At 30.3% G+C, this 15,894-nt stretch overlaps 3 protein-coding genes across 11 annotated transcripts in view; 1 reads left to right on the forward strand and 2 right to left on the reverse strand.

Moving 5' to 3' along the window:
* Positions 1 to 1,865: 1,865 nt before the first annotated feature.
* Positions 1,866 to 6,414, reverse strand: LOC148238010 (splicing factor U2AF 26 kDa subunit-like). The gene is made up of 5 exons (XM_088181226.1): positions 6,285 to 6,414; positions 5,863 to 6,017; positions 5,644 to 5,798; positions 2,391 to 2,590; positions 1,866 to 2,320 (listed from the first exon to the last, which is right to left on the reverse strand). The coding sequence occupies exons 1-5, from the start codon at positions 6,326 to 6,328 to the stop codon at positions 2,077 to 2,079; spliced, it is 798 nt and encodes a 265-aa protein (XP_088037352.1). The 5' UTR covers positions 6,329 to 6,414; the 3' UTR covers positions 1,866 to 2,076.
* A 1,424-nt stretch (positions 6,415 to 7,838) lies between these two features.
* On the forward strand, positions 7,839 to 10,001 carry LOC148238011 (COMM domain-containing protein 8-like). The gene is made up of 2 exons (XM_088205536.1): positions 7,839 to 7,992; positions 8,057 to 10,001. Exons 1-2 carry the CDS (start codon positions 7,933 to 7,935, stop codon positions 8,537 to 8,539), a joined length of 543 nt encoding a protein of 180 aa, XP_088061662.1. The 5' UTR covers positions 7,839 to 7,932; the 3' UTR covers positions 8,540 to 10,001.
* A 4,064-nt stretch (positions 10,002 to 14,065) lies between these two features.
* Positions 14,066 to 15,894, reverse strand: part of LOC148238012 (uncharacterized) — a 38,162-nt gene continuing 36,333 nt past the window's right edge. For all 9 annotated transcript variants that reach the window (XM_088181241.1, XM_088181234.1, XM_088181236.1 and 6 more), the window contains one exon: positions 14,066 to 15,843. In XM_088181241.1, coding sequence (XP_088037367.1) covers positions 15,820 to 15,843 — 24 coding nt within the window. In that variant the 3' untranslated portion in view covers positions 14,066 to 15,819. The remainder of the gene's footprint in view (positions 15,844 to 15,894) is intronic.

Consider the following 15,894-nt stretch of genomic DNA (forward strand, 5'->3'; position numbering starts at 1 on the left):
AATAAAAAAAATGAATACTCTTATACGTATATGTAACAAGATGACATTATGCACAAAGCCATATCGGTCATATACATATAAACGCTATTAACGATTACCATGAATGTGCCTCGTTAAGTTTTAACTCTTGTTGAACCGATTGTTACTTGACAGTTTTTGTTGTTTATAACGCACTATATGTTTAAATAACATTTTGTTTAAAATTTGCAATCTCGATTGTATTTTTAGAATATATTATATTAAAAAAATATTTATTGCATTCTTATTTGTATATGTATATATGAAAAAATAATTTACCATTCATTATTTAATATCTTATATTAGCACAGTGTACATAGTGTTATGTTTGTATTATATAAGAAAAGTAATCATGCAACTTCTACCAACGCAAACGATTCAAATTGATTCTAAATCGTGAGAGTTCAAATTTTACTTACATAATGTGCATTATAACGATATGATAAAACGAATTGTATGATATATATATATGTATGAGAAATTGTAACGATTCACAAATATATACGAAAATACAGTGGAAATCGTTTATGTATTGTATGTGTATATATTTATTAATATACACATCAGGTAATCCATGATTTTCGACGCGAGACAGGCTATGCTTGTTTAGTGTTATAGTTTAAAAATTTGTATAAAAATACTGCCAAATCGTATAGTTTAAATTTTTGTATATTTTATTATGGATAAATTGGTTCGTTTTTAAAATCTGCCGTCTCGTATGAGCCAGTTTCGCGAGCTCTTACTAGTCCCGAAAACGTTAGTTGAATTTATTATATGTTACGACGTTAGATCGCGCAAAGTCAACGATCGGACGTTTATCTTATTTTAATCGTCAATGAGAAATTTCTATCGTCGACTAGTTGCACCAGTTGAAGATTTGGCGTATTTTTAAATCAATCTATATATGTAAATCTTTATTTATTTGTCTATAAACATTTTTTATTATTTATTTATTGATCGTAAATTAATTACAAAAAATTTTTTGCAATGTATAATAAATGAAACAATCATATTCCAAATCATTTTTGCTAAATGATATTTTAAAATAGATATTTTTTTAAACGCAACTTAAGATTAAATAAAAAAGAATTATATATATATTCGCCATAGATATTAAAATAATAAAAAAACAGGCCTTGGATTACTTGAACGCGGTCGAATAGTGAAAAATAATAAATATATAAAATACCTCAAAATCATTGTAACATATGCTGTGTTATCGGATGTGAGACGTCCGCGCCTGTACATCTACAATAACGACGTTTATTTTTACATATTTATTTCCACTGTACTTATCCCGAGTGGCAATACGTGCGCGCGCAATATAAAAAAAATCATAAATTCTAAAACCAGTGCCAATGCGTTTCCAATAACGTTTACGTGCAAACTGATCGTTGTTACTTTTTTACGCTTTCCACTAAATCGTTTGCATAGATAAATGTGATTGGTAAATTGCGATAAATTGTACGATTGTATATTTTTGTATGCCGCTCGGGAAATAAATAAATGATTATATATATTTATATGACAATGTGCCTGAAATTCCAAAAATATATGTCAATAGATTAGTCAATGAGAAATGAAAGAATTCGCATACCTTCCGCCCTTGCCAATTTGTATAAATAAATAGCTAACGGCTGATAGGTTGTGTGATAACTATTTGTGAGGTTGTAAATTATTTCCTTATCGGTAAAGTGCTGGGGACACTATCTTGTAAAAATCCTAATTATTTTAATTATAAGTAAAAATGTGAAAAGAAGAAAAAATAAATATTATTATATGCATGCAGCAATTAAAGAACGCCTTTTATTTCCAACCTTTCGTACGATTATAAATAAATAACACAATTTACAAACTAAAATTTTTTATTCATACATATAAGATGTATTTGTTACAAAATTGAAATTAATGAAAGACGACTTTCATCGATGACTTTTTAAAAATACATTTTTTTCTTATATCTGTAAAGTAAGATGAACAATTAATTTATACTCAAAGAAGATAAAAAAATAACAAGAAAATTTGTCCATTATATTATATACAAAACGTCAAAACAATCTAATATCTTCCCGAACGAGAGCTCCTAGTGTCTTTGTTCCTGCGATCTCTAGATCTCGATCTACGACGATTGTTGCCACCTCCGGCGCCACCGCCGCCGCCTCCTCCTCCTCCGCCACCACCGCCGCCGCCTCCACCGCCACCTCCACCACCGCCACCGCCGCCTCCACGTTCGCGAGATCTAGATCTACTGCGACGACCGCCAGATCCGCCGATTGGCATCTTGCGCCTGGAGTACAAGTACCTGAAACAAATTAAATAGTTAGAAAATTAATAGCCGCAGAATTAATAAGTACATTATTAATACAAGATACCTTCTAAGGTCACGGGAGATTGGTTTCAAATGCATGAAATTGCAAAATCCAGAACGGGTGCATTCTCCCATTTCGTACTGACGACAGCATGCTTCACGAAAATCAGTAACCGGCGACAACTCGGCGTATACGGGGCGGCCACCAAACCATCTATTGTTCAAATCGTTTGCAGCTTTTTCTGCATCTTCTTCACGTCTGAACTATAATAAAAAAAAGGTCAATATTTTCAGACACAATACCCCACTCGCATATATTTGATTTAAATAATCTATCAGTACAAGATATATTAAGATAAAATAAAAATAATGCATTTCAGTTTTTAACTGATTTAAAATACAGCAGACATATAAACTAGTAAACCTATGATGACTTTGTAAGGAGTAAATTCTTGCAGCCGAGTATCAATTATAAATACTAATTGGGTGAATGCATAACTGCTGTTATAAAGGCAAAAATTTATTCTACCAAACTGCAAGTTGCGTAAAATCAAAATTAAAACCTAATTAATTTACATCTAAAATGGATTTCATTTTAAGTTGAAAAAATATTTATAACAGCTAATGTTGGATCAAACTAAATTTAATATGTAATTTGTCATGCCGAAAAAAAAATTATGGTCAGTTTTCGATCATGTGTGCGTAAAAAAATATTTTAAAATTAAAGTCGTAATACTTTTTTGATATAGAAAAAACATTCATTCCATAGATAGCAGCACCAAAAGCTTGTTTTGTGGATTGTTAAATATCAGAAGTAAAAAAAGATTCCACCTGTCCCGTGGTAGTGATTATACCGAATTCGTCGGTTAGGTGTTAGTATTATCATATAAGAACAATAATCTTTCAACTTTACGGCTACATGGATTACAGAAAATTGTATTATCTTACAAAATTTAGTTAGTGCGAGACTCGAATATTTAAATTCTGCTTTAAATATGGCACAAGGTTTGACACTTTTATGATTATCTTGTGAAGAAAAATGTTTGACTGAAAAGTATATCAGAAATGATTTTCTAAGAAAGTATTCTTTAACACCATCCCGGTCGATCATGCCCGAATTAACTTAGAAATTTGTATTTTGTGAACTCTCATCTCAAAAATCAGCAAATTCCTCGATAGCTGATGATTCGCAATACTCAAAAAAGTATTTAATATTCTCCGGAGTGCCGGAAGAATCTAATCTTTGTTCACTGCGTATTCTTTTATTCAGGGCCTTGAGAAAATATTATATACGGGCCCTTTTAGTTATATGGATGAAGAGACGTAACGTTACGGCAGTATGCAGAGCCTCGGGAAAAATCCACCTTTGCTTCTATTGATAAATTACACAAACTTGAACTTTATATTATATACTGATTTGAAAAAATTCAAATACATTACAGAAATTACCAATTCTTTATCTTTACAAGATGATTTAGATTCTTTGTACAGTTTGACTACGAAATCTTTACTGATATATTACAATAAAAAATGTTCATCAATCATTTCTTGACTAGCTGTGCAAATCTTTTCACTTTTGTCACGAAAGAGAAAAAAACATATAAACAGTGATAACATAAAGATTCAAAGTAGATGTTTCTGTCATTAAAAATTGTCTTCAAATGAAAAGAGGGTATATCATTATTTTTAGTATATCTAGATAACTAAAAATTCGTGTTACGTGTGTAAGTTAAATTAAACGGTTTAAGTAAGACTTAAATATCAACCCTAAGACCGAAAACACGAAATTAAAAGTAATCACAGACAAATTGAGTATTTGGTAAATGAGTTGGGATCTTCTTTCGCTAATTCTTTCAATACTCAAGCAGCCTTACCCACTCTTATCTTCAATTAAACGCTTATAAATTAGAACTTATTCGAATGACGTTGTGGAAACCACATGACCACCTGCAAATTTACAGCAATACAATCCGAAAAACTTTTAGTGAAATTGACGCACTGAGCGTGAGAAACAAACGCTCAGTGCAGACTGTTTTTAATCTTTTAAATTGGCAAGTGCCATTATATATTATACGGACAGAACTTTGGGGAGGTCTTTATATATACAAGTGCAAAGTATCAGTTATAAATTTTAAAGTATTTGCATTTCAAAATGCATCACAATAGTCTTTCGGAATCTTTTCAATTGGCAAAGGTCAATAAAAACTTCTTACTAGAAAACGGACGCGGACACAGCTAATCATATTACATCCCCAGAATGTCGTAATTGGCCAGTTTGACAATGTATATAAAAGCAGATACACGGAGCCTAAATGATAACATCTGCTAGACAGCAGCCCGACAACTTCAATCAGAGCCCTCTAACTTGGACTAGCTGTGTTTGTATGACCTTTAAACCAACGACGGACAGAGAACAAATATGGTTCTAGGAAAAATCACCGAGCAGTAAATTTGTCGAATGGAAATTCATCAATTCTACAGTTGATTTATTTATTAAGAATCGTGAAATGTCAGTATTTACATCAGTATAAACATATTTAATATCTTTGTTCGTCATTTCATTTTATTTTGATTTAATTTTTATTTATTATAATATATCTTTACATTTTTTTTTACGATATCTTGAAATGTTTGTTCTGTTGTTTATTTATTTACTCACGTTTAGATACAAATTAATTATTTATACACTTATTTTTTAATTACTTTAATGTAATGTAATATTGTAAATTAATGCTATTCACGCATTCCCAGCTACAAAAGAGCCGACGACGCTCAGCATATACAATATAACAATCTTTTCTGCAAAGGCACTCTTTCAGTTAGACAGAATTATGCACACCTAGTGCTGTAAATCAAACAATAAAAAAGTAATACAAGAATAGTTATCATAAATATAAATTCTGACTGGCGAATAAACGTCCTATTCTACTTAATCGATCAATTTAAAATTTCATTAAAATTGGAACAATACACGGAAATATTAAAAATATTCATATTTTTCATAGATAAAATATCAAACGAAGAAATTAAATATGTTATAATAAATAAATCATTAGCAATCGATTGTAGAATCGATGAACTTTTCGTTGGATGAATTGCGGGTTGGTGAATTTTCCATTCGACAAATTTACCATTCTTTCCGGATATAATTTATATAATTTTTTTAATAAAATACTGTCTTATAAATGAAATATCAGCATATTTTAAAGTTTGTTTACTATTTATGATCACTGTAGTTATTTTAGAAGTTGTAATCGACTTATATTATTACGAAATAAGAAAATGAATATTACTAATATTTTCGACATTTCGTATACCTTAATGTAAACGTTCCCGACTAGGTGATCGCCGAGGTTGTCACATACGTTCATCTCTTCGATCTCTCCGTACTTATCTTCGCATTCGACGAACACATCCTCGAAAAAGTTGTCGTAATGCTCTTGCATCTCTTCGTCGGACACGTTAGCGACGACTAAAAGAAAAATTGAATTTGAATACATAGTTTGAAGAACCGTGACGTTCGATCGAATACGTACGATGGCTTCCGTCGGCCGATTTGGCCGAATTCTGGGGATTTACGTATAAATTTTGCAGTAAACATGTCTGCGAGAAGGTCGGTTTGTTGTGGATTCTCGAACAGCGGTCTCCGTGTCTGCACGCTCCGATTTTAAAATAAAAGGAGCAATTTACTCTGAAAAGTAAAAGTACAATTAATCAGTAATATGAATTTGGTTAGAATACGTATAGAAGGAATAAGAACGCGTTCGTCGCTAGTTCGAACTTAAATACGATGGTATGTATCTGTAGAAGGTTAGGTCGCTCTTTTTCGACTCTGAAGGCCGAACGGTTGAAAATGGTATTTGAAACTCGAAAGTGAACTGAGCCGCCATGCGCTATAATCGTTCCCGGGCACAATCACAATATCGTTCAAAGACAGCTAAAAGCGACGGTTACTCACTTGTCCTTTTCCGTGCCGAAGATAGCCGCCAGATACTCCGCCATGCTGAAAAATCAGCGCGGCAAAGGCCGGAAAGACAGCAAAGCCAAATATGACGCCGGCTTCAGGGCTGCCAACGCAAGCGACAGTCGTCACTCGCCCATTCGGTTAATTCCATATGGCAACATTATACTATCATATAGGTAGTAGTATGTATTAAATATTATTTATAACTGTCGAGAGATTGAAATATTTTTAATCAAGCTATGCTACAAACGCATTTCTTACTGCACGCGCGACTTCTCACACGTTTGCAATAAAACACAATATACTTTTCCGATGAATTTTATACGGACGTAGGTGCAAGTCCATATGTAAAATGCGCCAAAGAAATCCATAACAAATTTTATAGGCTTTACCTTATCTTTAACGCTTCCAGTCTCTTCAATTTTTTTTTACTACATTGTAAATTGTTTGCTCAGTAGAACGATGAAATTGACCATAATCTATCCTTAAATTTCGATACACAGTTCGTACAGAAGTGTTATTTCTGTAGAATAATTGAACAGTTTTAACGGATTGAGCGATGATTATTTCGTTAATGTGTTGTTGCAAACTAACATTCGACATCTTTAAAACATGTGATCATTGATAGCCGTCTGATTTACGGTGCTGCCAACATAGAAAACTCGAATTGGATCACCTGTATAAAACTTTTATATTTACTACCATAAATATATAAAAAAAAAACAATTTATATGTATAATGATTTTTGGCGACGGGATCGTGACCGGTGGCAATTAGACACAGATTAAGCCGCTGCAGTAGTATTTTATTGCGTATTTATAGTTACATGTTTATACACGTGAAAAAAACGCGGATCAGCAGGCCGGACCCGCAACCGGCCTTTGCGAGTCCGTCAAGGGATGCCACTAGAGAGAATCTTTCTCGCCAGTGTCACCAAAGTACCGCCAAGTTTTGGCCATAACAAAATCCAAATGAATATTTATATATGTATATATAAAAATATAAAATGATTGTTTAGTATTTTTAATATGATAAGCTACAAATTGTTTAGTATTTTGTTTAAAGAAAAATCGACAATATTTAAAAAAATACAATGTTGAAACAACTACAGATATAACTGTAATCAGCAAATAAATATACATATAAATGTAGTAATAAGAGTTTTGCTTAATTTTACTTGAAGGTGAAAATATCCCACAAAAAAGTATCAATTATAATTTATTTATAGCTAATGACAGATACGCTTATAATTAGTTTATAGTTAGTTTAAAAAAATATATTGCAATGAAAACGAGAAAAATGTTTTTCTAAAATACAAATCACATGATTGTACATACCAGTAATATTTTTGCTTAGGTTGTTATAAACTTATCGAACAATTTTTAATATTGCGAATGCTAATGGATTGATATATTTTTTGTTTTTCATTTTCTGCTTAGGAAAATGTTCATGTTTTTTTTAATTACGATAGCAAAAACAATATTTTGTTATTTAATTATTTTTCTGCTATTTTGTTGCTCGTTATACGATCTTTATAACTGAAGTTACAATAGAACATCTCTATTATCTGTCAAATATTACGAGTAGACAGGCAGCTAAATTGTCAAATTTAGCTGCAGAAAACGTCCCAAATCTCGTGAAAATGGTTAAAACACCAGAAATTAACCTTCTAGATAACACTCCAAATGATAAATTCAAAGAAGTATGTATTTGTCGCCGTATTAAATTATTTATTGTATTTATTTTTAATTGATTAATCATTGCAGCTGTCCGTATCGCTGATTAAAGAAATATGCGGTTATATTCCTGAGCCCTGGAAAGAAATAACAGATTCGATGAACTGGACGGATCATCAATCGACTAAAGTAAAGGATAGTTTCTTAAAAATAATTATCGAAGCAACGTATTGTCCGGACGATGACAGAGTTGAATTATTAAAAACTCACTTTGATACTGAAAGAAGTGAAATTCTTGCTCGATTTATTTTATCTAAAAAGTTACTCATAGCCAAAGTTCTGTTGAAACAGCATAACATGGCCGTAATGCCGATTTTGGACGGCTTCGACTGGAAAGTAAAATGGATTTTGGGAAATAGCGCGTCGACTGTGGTGAAATATCCTCTCGTTCAACTTCATTTGGGAGTTTTATCTGCTGATAAGGAAAAGAATACTACTATACTTTTGGAGCTGGATAAAAATGAATTAGAGAAACTGATAATGGTATTAGAAGCTCGAATAAAAAAAACCTAAAAAATTGAGATTAATAATAAATTTTAATTTCATCGTATTCAATTCTACCGTTAGTTTATGAGTTTTTCATCATAGAACTTGAAAATGATGGTAAACTGGAGTTAATTAGGCATAATTCAGCACAGTTATATAATATAAATATTAATCATACAGTATTTATTTCAATAAAAAAACAAGTATGATATTATCTAAAATACGAATTGATGTGAAACGTTTATTTGATAGCAATGATGTATACTATACACTTACTGAATGTTCTTCTTGCCCTTTTAGAAGTTGATGTCTGATCTGTCCTGACCTGAGCTTATTTTGCTTATGTGGTGCTTATTTCTTAACAAGATGAAGTTATTTAGTTTATAAATGATTATTAGGAAAGAAATTTAATAAAAGCACGTATAATTTATATAATTATTGTTACATATATACGTGAAATCCTCCTCTGCGTCTGAAGGATCCAGTCATTCCCGATAATCGAATTTGGTTGAACTCTGGATTCTGGTCGTCGTAGCTGAACCAAGGTTGATGTGAAGAGAGAAGTGGCTGTATTCTCAGTCTTCTCTGTCTCTGACGATGGTCGGTGTAGTTCAATATGTACTCTCGTATATTACAAATTGAGAAGCTGAGATAAAAGTTTTCGGTAAAGTGATGTTGGAAACAAGTTCCAAATATAAGTGCCAACCAGTTGCGGAATTTAATTTTAAAAATCCCTTATTTTATTTTTTATAAAATACATAACAGTTTTATTGGTAATATAAAAGGAACATACAACTAAATGACATTTTTATTACTTCATACTGAAATTTGGAGCTTTTGTAGAAAATGTTAATTTTTTATTTTACACGAGTATACACACCAGTCTCACCAAAATAAAGTTTTGGATTGACACGTATACAGGTCTAACGCAGTTAACAGGTTAATATAATATAAGTTTAGTGTTCTGTCACTTTTCGCTGAAATGGCCAATTATGAAGATTTGAGGGTGTAATTGGATTTTTTTTATCTATTATTATTTATTAATTTTTTAGGTAGGTATTACCTGACCTGTCTGTTAAATGTTACGAACTGTCTGCAGATAATCCAAAGTGAGAGCGCCAAATGTGTAGTTTCAAATCTTGTTTTTTTTTAAAAAGTACAGGCACTTATTTTTTTTTTAAATTCAAGACATCTAGTACATCAACATTTATGTAAATAAACCTTATTAATTACCAATTTAAATTTACTTATATACTCATCAGAATTTTGTGTGAAAATTTTTATATTATATATATAATAAATCAATAAAAATAACATTCACAGAGATTTTTACTTACTTTTGCTCTATAAATAAAAGTCATAAACAGTTAACTAAATATCTATTCAATAATTATAAACTTAGGCTAGGAACTCAATATTATATAACTATACTATCTGTTTTAAAAATATATGTAAAAGTATGTGAAATAAAGGAATTATAAAATTAAAATTTTTATTTTTATTGTTATAGAAACTGAATCCATCAATATATCTGTTTACTTGTATAACTTTTACCAAAAAGTGTTCCTCTTATTTAAAATATATAAAGATCTGTATAAAATTATAACTTTCATTATTTTGAAAATCAGCAGGACGATTCTTTTCATACAAAAAAAATTAAATTTGTTTTGGAGTTCAAAACATCGCATTAGAACTTTGCTGCGACTAAGCTAGCATACTGCAGTATAATATGTTAAGTATTTTTTTTCAATAACTTCAATAAACTCGGGGAATTGACGACGTGTGACATGATAAAATTACCGACATATTCAAGCATCTTCCGCATAAAACTTGCTGACGAATGATGCAATGTATGACTAACGGCTTTGAGCAGCCTTTAATCCGTGAGAAACAACGCCTTTATTTTTTCCACACTATCAGTGGTGATACACTTTCTTCCGTTGCAGATTGTTCTTCCAATTAGTATCTCCCAACACTTAAAAATATCTCTTCCAATTCTTTCCTGAAGCTCTTGGTAAACTTTATAATTTTTATCTACTCATCGAATAAATCTGAGCAGTATCAGAAACATCTGTAAACTTAGTTTTTCTGGACACATTTCTTCTACTGTTGCAATCATGTAATGCTATCAGTATATGGTTAACTATTGAATGTACCACGTAAAACTAGTACGAGTTATGAACCTCCTGAAAATTTTGTATAATTCTGAAAATGTTAGGTCTCATAATGACGTTTCATATTATATTCTTTGAGGACGGCTATTTATTTGTATATGTTGATACAGTGCCGACTTTGGAATAATCAATGTGGCTCCTGGACTAACTTATTTAATCAGGGTAAGCAGTACAGGCGATCGCCTGGGGCGCTAGACTTGTGGGGCACCACGATAACAAATAAAGACGTAGTATTCACTTAAAATTATCACACAATACTGTTAAATAATATAATCTGATATTATTTATCCTGGTAAGTGTCCAGCTCTCTGAATCGTATGTCAGAATTAGTCTGATCAGCGTTTTGTAGAGCAATATTTTTGTACGACGAGATAGTGTCTGCGATTTTATTTGTTTTATTAGGCTGAAATAGTATTTATCTGCTGTTACTACTCGTCTCTTGATCTCTTTTCTAACATAATATGAAACAATTAATTTATTGTTTTAATTATTGCAAAAAAAGTTTTTTCTTAATTCCTGCAATCACCAAAGTAGCGTCGAAGCATATGCTAAAAAATTATCGCCTCAAATTACGATTTTGTGACACACGAAACGGTTTTGTACGGGTTTTTTATCAAAATCTACCAGGAGTGCATATGGTAGCTGACAATTAATTCATTATTTTAATTATTAGGAAAACTATTTTTTTTCAACTTCTGCAAATTATGCTTGGATTGCAAATTATGCACCTCAAGAGTCGGGTCAAAGCATATTCAGAAAGAAAATAACGCTTCAATATACAGTTTTTGTACGGGTTTTTTGTCATAATCTACTAGGAGTATAGAATAGGTGAAGAGGTAGTGAAACTAATAATTTATTTATTATTATATATTATATTTTTTGTTTTAAAAGTTCGTTGTACGCTCTACCTGCTATGAAATAATAGTATCTATTTACATATACATAAAGCCTTATTGCATAACCGTAGTTCTTTTTTTTTTCGACCAATCAGAAAAAAGAATTTAATTATTTTAAATTTCCATGGAGACGCATGATCTTACAAAATGGTTACTATGTACATAAATAAACAAAATACACAAGGCTCACTATCGAATGCATGTATAATGTTATTTTTTTAAGTTTAAGAGTTTACAATGAGTAATCATAAAATATTATTGAAATAATTCATATAAAATTAAAAAGATGGTCTGTTGATAAAAGTATTTTCCATTGATTTACCGATTTAATATACTTATTCGAATTGCAAATAAACCAGGTAGGTGTTAACTGTAAACATGTTATACATATTTAGTATTATGTACGAGGATTGAAAGTTAATGTGGATCAAACTACCTAAACGCTAATAAAACGTATTTTTTATCATGTGATATTCTGGGATTTGTCATGGCGATCGCGTAACAATGATTATGATGCAGGCGGTTATTTAACTGAATAAGTTTTGTTCCATTTCGGCGTAGTCATCTTATTAATCGCTCATGGTTTCTGAAAAATAATTATGAACCATAAAAACTATGCACAATAATTGGAATTCAAGCGCAATATTCCCACAAAGAACTGATAATGATATGACATAATTTTTAAATTAATTTTATAATCATCCTAAAATATCAGTCGTGGGTGCTTGTCTTCTTTATTCTTACGTTTATTGTGTAATATAGTTATAATCAGTGACAGTTGGTGAAAATATAATAGAAACAGGTGAAGCCAGGGGTCAAAAAAATATATTTATTTTACTCTTTAGTCGCTATGAGATTTTTCTGAGAAATGCTACTACCTATTAATAATTTGATTAAAGACAATTTTTATTTTTAAACTCAATACTTTATTTACGCAATAATGTAAATTAAATATAATAAATATAAAAAAAAATTTAAACCACTAGGTAAAACACTGCTCGAAATATATTCAAACTCATTATTTATGCATTATAAATGCTTTTATTCATCCTGTTTAAAATTTATTTTATTACTTGCTTGTATACAATATTTTTAGTCTCTTGTCTTCACCTATTGGACGTAATCTGTCATCAGCACGTCGCTGTTTAGCTTATCTTACAATTTGAAAATAGCATAGTTTATATAAAAATGACATGTGCAAATGGCACGTTGCTACTGTACACCATTTGGAAGTTCTTGTAATAGACACATGTATTTTCTGTTTTATAGAATAGATTCTGCTCTTCTTTGTTTCATATGACAAAATGTTGAATTTCTTGTGAATAATCCTAATGAATAAATAGTACGGCTAGAGAATTCAACCGATCTTGACCAGTCTAATTTCTTAAAAGTATTTTTATACGTTTTAGAGTGTTACAGCGTTCGGTATCAGCTGTGGATACAGTGTCACTAAAATAATATTAATTCATTTTGCCACTTCGGAATAGGTACCAATTTATTGTTTTGTATAAGTTGCGATGAGGCGTTGATGTTGGGTATATAACAAAAAGTTTAATTTTCATACATAACATTTAATTTGGATATCAACTTGTCTTTACTTAGCATTGTTTTTAATATTTTTTATGTGTTCTCTATTAAAATTGATTTTTTTAATTGTTTACTGTATAAAATTCTTTAAATAAGCTGCCGAATATGTCACTAATTTCACTAATTATTTTATTTCAGACATTTTTGGAATCTTCTTTCGTGTTTATTTTTTTTCTTTTTAAATGTATTTCTTCCTTATCATCTCAGGAATAAAATCAGCCATGCGATTCTGTATGAGGTTAAGGGATGATTCAAATTTATACTTAATCCATGTAATTTATAGTCAAAAAATAAAAATAAAACAAATCATTTGTTAAATTTGATACTATTGATCAAAATCACCCCAAAATTCTTGTTATTTCATCCATCGAATGGAACGCGAATTAACAAATTAAAATATATTAAAAAATTATAATGATATCAAAGTTTTGAGATTATAAATATGATTTTATGGCCAAATACACACGCTTTTATGTTGACTAGAACAATTACACATAAGATGTTCCCAATTTGTAACATTATTCGAACATAAAATATTATTATTTTGCATGGTAACTTATCAAACTCGCCAACTAATCGGCACGTGCCGGACTATGCAAAAGACTGCGCCTATTTATAGATCAATTCAATGGCTATAAAATGCATTTTCAACATCATAGAGGACGCTAAAAAAGAAAATCTAAATAAACTTCACTATTACGTTAAAAATATTCAACTCAATGTCTAAATTATTTTGTTAAGAATTTGTAAGAAAGTATTGTCCAAAATAAGTTCCTGATCTCCCAGGTAGATGTACATTTTCAACCATATTCTTAATTTAAAGTTTAGGGCAATATTGTTTATTGAAGGACTGGAGGATGCGGAATTTGTTCATGTGTATAATACAAAAGGCAGAATTTTGAATTTATATTTTCAAGTTTATTTTATGAGACATCCACACATCGATACTTACATATAGAGATAGGACCCGAAATGGGAAAATTTTTAATACATAAATTGTAGGTGCATAAATTATAGATGATCAACGCCAAAGAATAACATTTCTATATTATATCCTTCTTCTTCCTCCTCCTAATAACATTCGTCAAATTCTCATAAAAAACTTTACCAACCCTCTTACACGATCAACCATAATTTATTCATCTTTTCATTAAACAATGACCGAAACAACTACGCGCAGCTGCCTAATACGCGCCGATCTATCCTTTAGCCATTCGAAGGTATACACGAGAGGCGGTGCATGATACAAATAAAAAGCAAAGTCACATGTCCAACAGCGATTACCTATGATATAGTTTAAAAATAATAGTGGTGGGGGTGGGGTGAGATTGATATGCGCAACAGTTGAATGATATAATTGCATCGTTTTAGTAGAATTATATGGAATGTCTACACTCACACCTTATCCTTTTTTTTAATGTTATCCATGGCATCGTAATTTTCATTGTCTAGCATCTACTTTTGAATATTAAACGTATAAAATTACAAATGTTGATATTTATATAAAGACTATCCTAGCTTACATCCATTGGAAGAAATTGTTCTACGCAAACTATTTTTTTTCCTCGATACATATAGATAAAAAAATGGTCGATGTAATATATAATTTTAAATTAGTATACATGGCGATTTGTGAATCGCCGAATTACATATAGTATGTATATTTTCAAAAGCTTAACAATTGAGATTATCGTTTATTAGTCAGACCGATGACGAATTATTGCTAGTAAAATTTACCTAAGACTGTATGTAGACTGAGCACATGTTGTCTGCACCATAACTCTTCACAAAAAAAAATCAACCTACAAATAGCACCCGCTCTTTGACAAATTTTATTCATCACGTTTATCAATTGTCAAAACAGAGAAACGTTCCCCCTTATTTAAAGTCTACTGGTCACATCGAATACATAGGTAATTAATTATGTATATTTATTATATTAAATTTATCTCATCGCACACGCGCAGCGCATGCGCAATCTTTAAATTTGCGTAATGATATATAATGAAACGTCGAATCGGCTATTTAAAAATGATAATTCAATTAAATATATAAACATAGACAACTTTTCATACAAACACTTTTTACACAAAAATTAACATATAAATTTATTTTCCCTTATAAAAAAATGAAATTTAAAGAATATATATAATAAAACATGATTCAGACGAGGATATCGAGATTATTAATACATACAAAAATTTGCTTACGAACTAAAAAAAACTAAAATACATAATTTTCATTGTATAATATCTTATAGAGTATTTATAATAGACCATTAATAAAATTTACTCGTTTCGATATTACATTAATATTACAATGTATGTATAATATTTATACGCATTCGACTTAAATAGTCCCAATTTAGACGATTTTTTATATATATTTCAAATGATACTATATAATTATGTTGTCGACTAATTAAAAACTGCACAATGTATATTATAATATATGTATATGTATATAAATTATGTTTTGAAATAAGAATGAATATTTTTAATTAACATTATTAATGGCAGTTCCAATTTGACATTAATTTGTGGATAGATGATCAGTCTTGAGTGTATTTTGATCAAAGTATAATATCCTTTAGTTTCCACTTATAATTTTCGTTTGTTATTACACAAAATCTAATTGAACGTTTGAAGAATTATTCCGCAGCCACCACGCAGTTCTATAAAAAGAAAAATACATCTTAAAAAACTACAATATTAGACGATATTTC

Source organism: Plectrocnemia conspersa, unplaced genomic scaffold (genome assembly GCF_051122295.1).
Source record: "Plectrocnemia conspersa isolate PC_06_02 unplaced genomic scaffold, ASM5112229v1 ptg000002l, whole genome shotgun sequence".
Lineage (NCBI taxonomy): Eukaryota > Metazoa > Arthropoda > Insecta > Trichoptera > Polycentropodidae > Plectrocnemia > Plectrocnemia conspersa.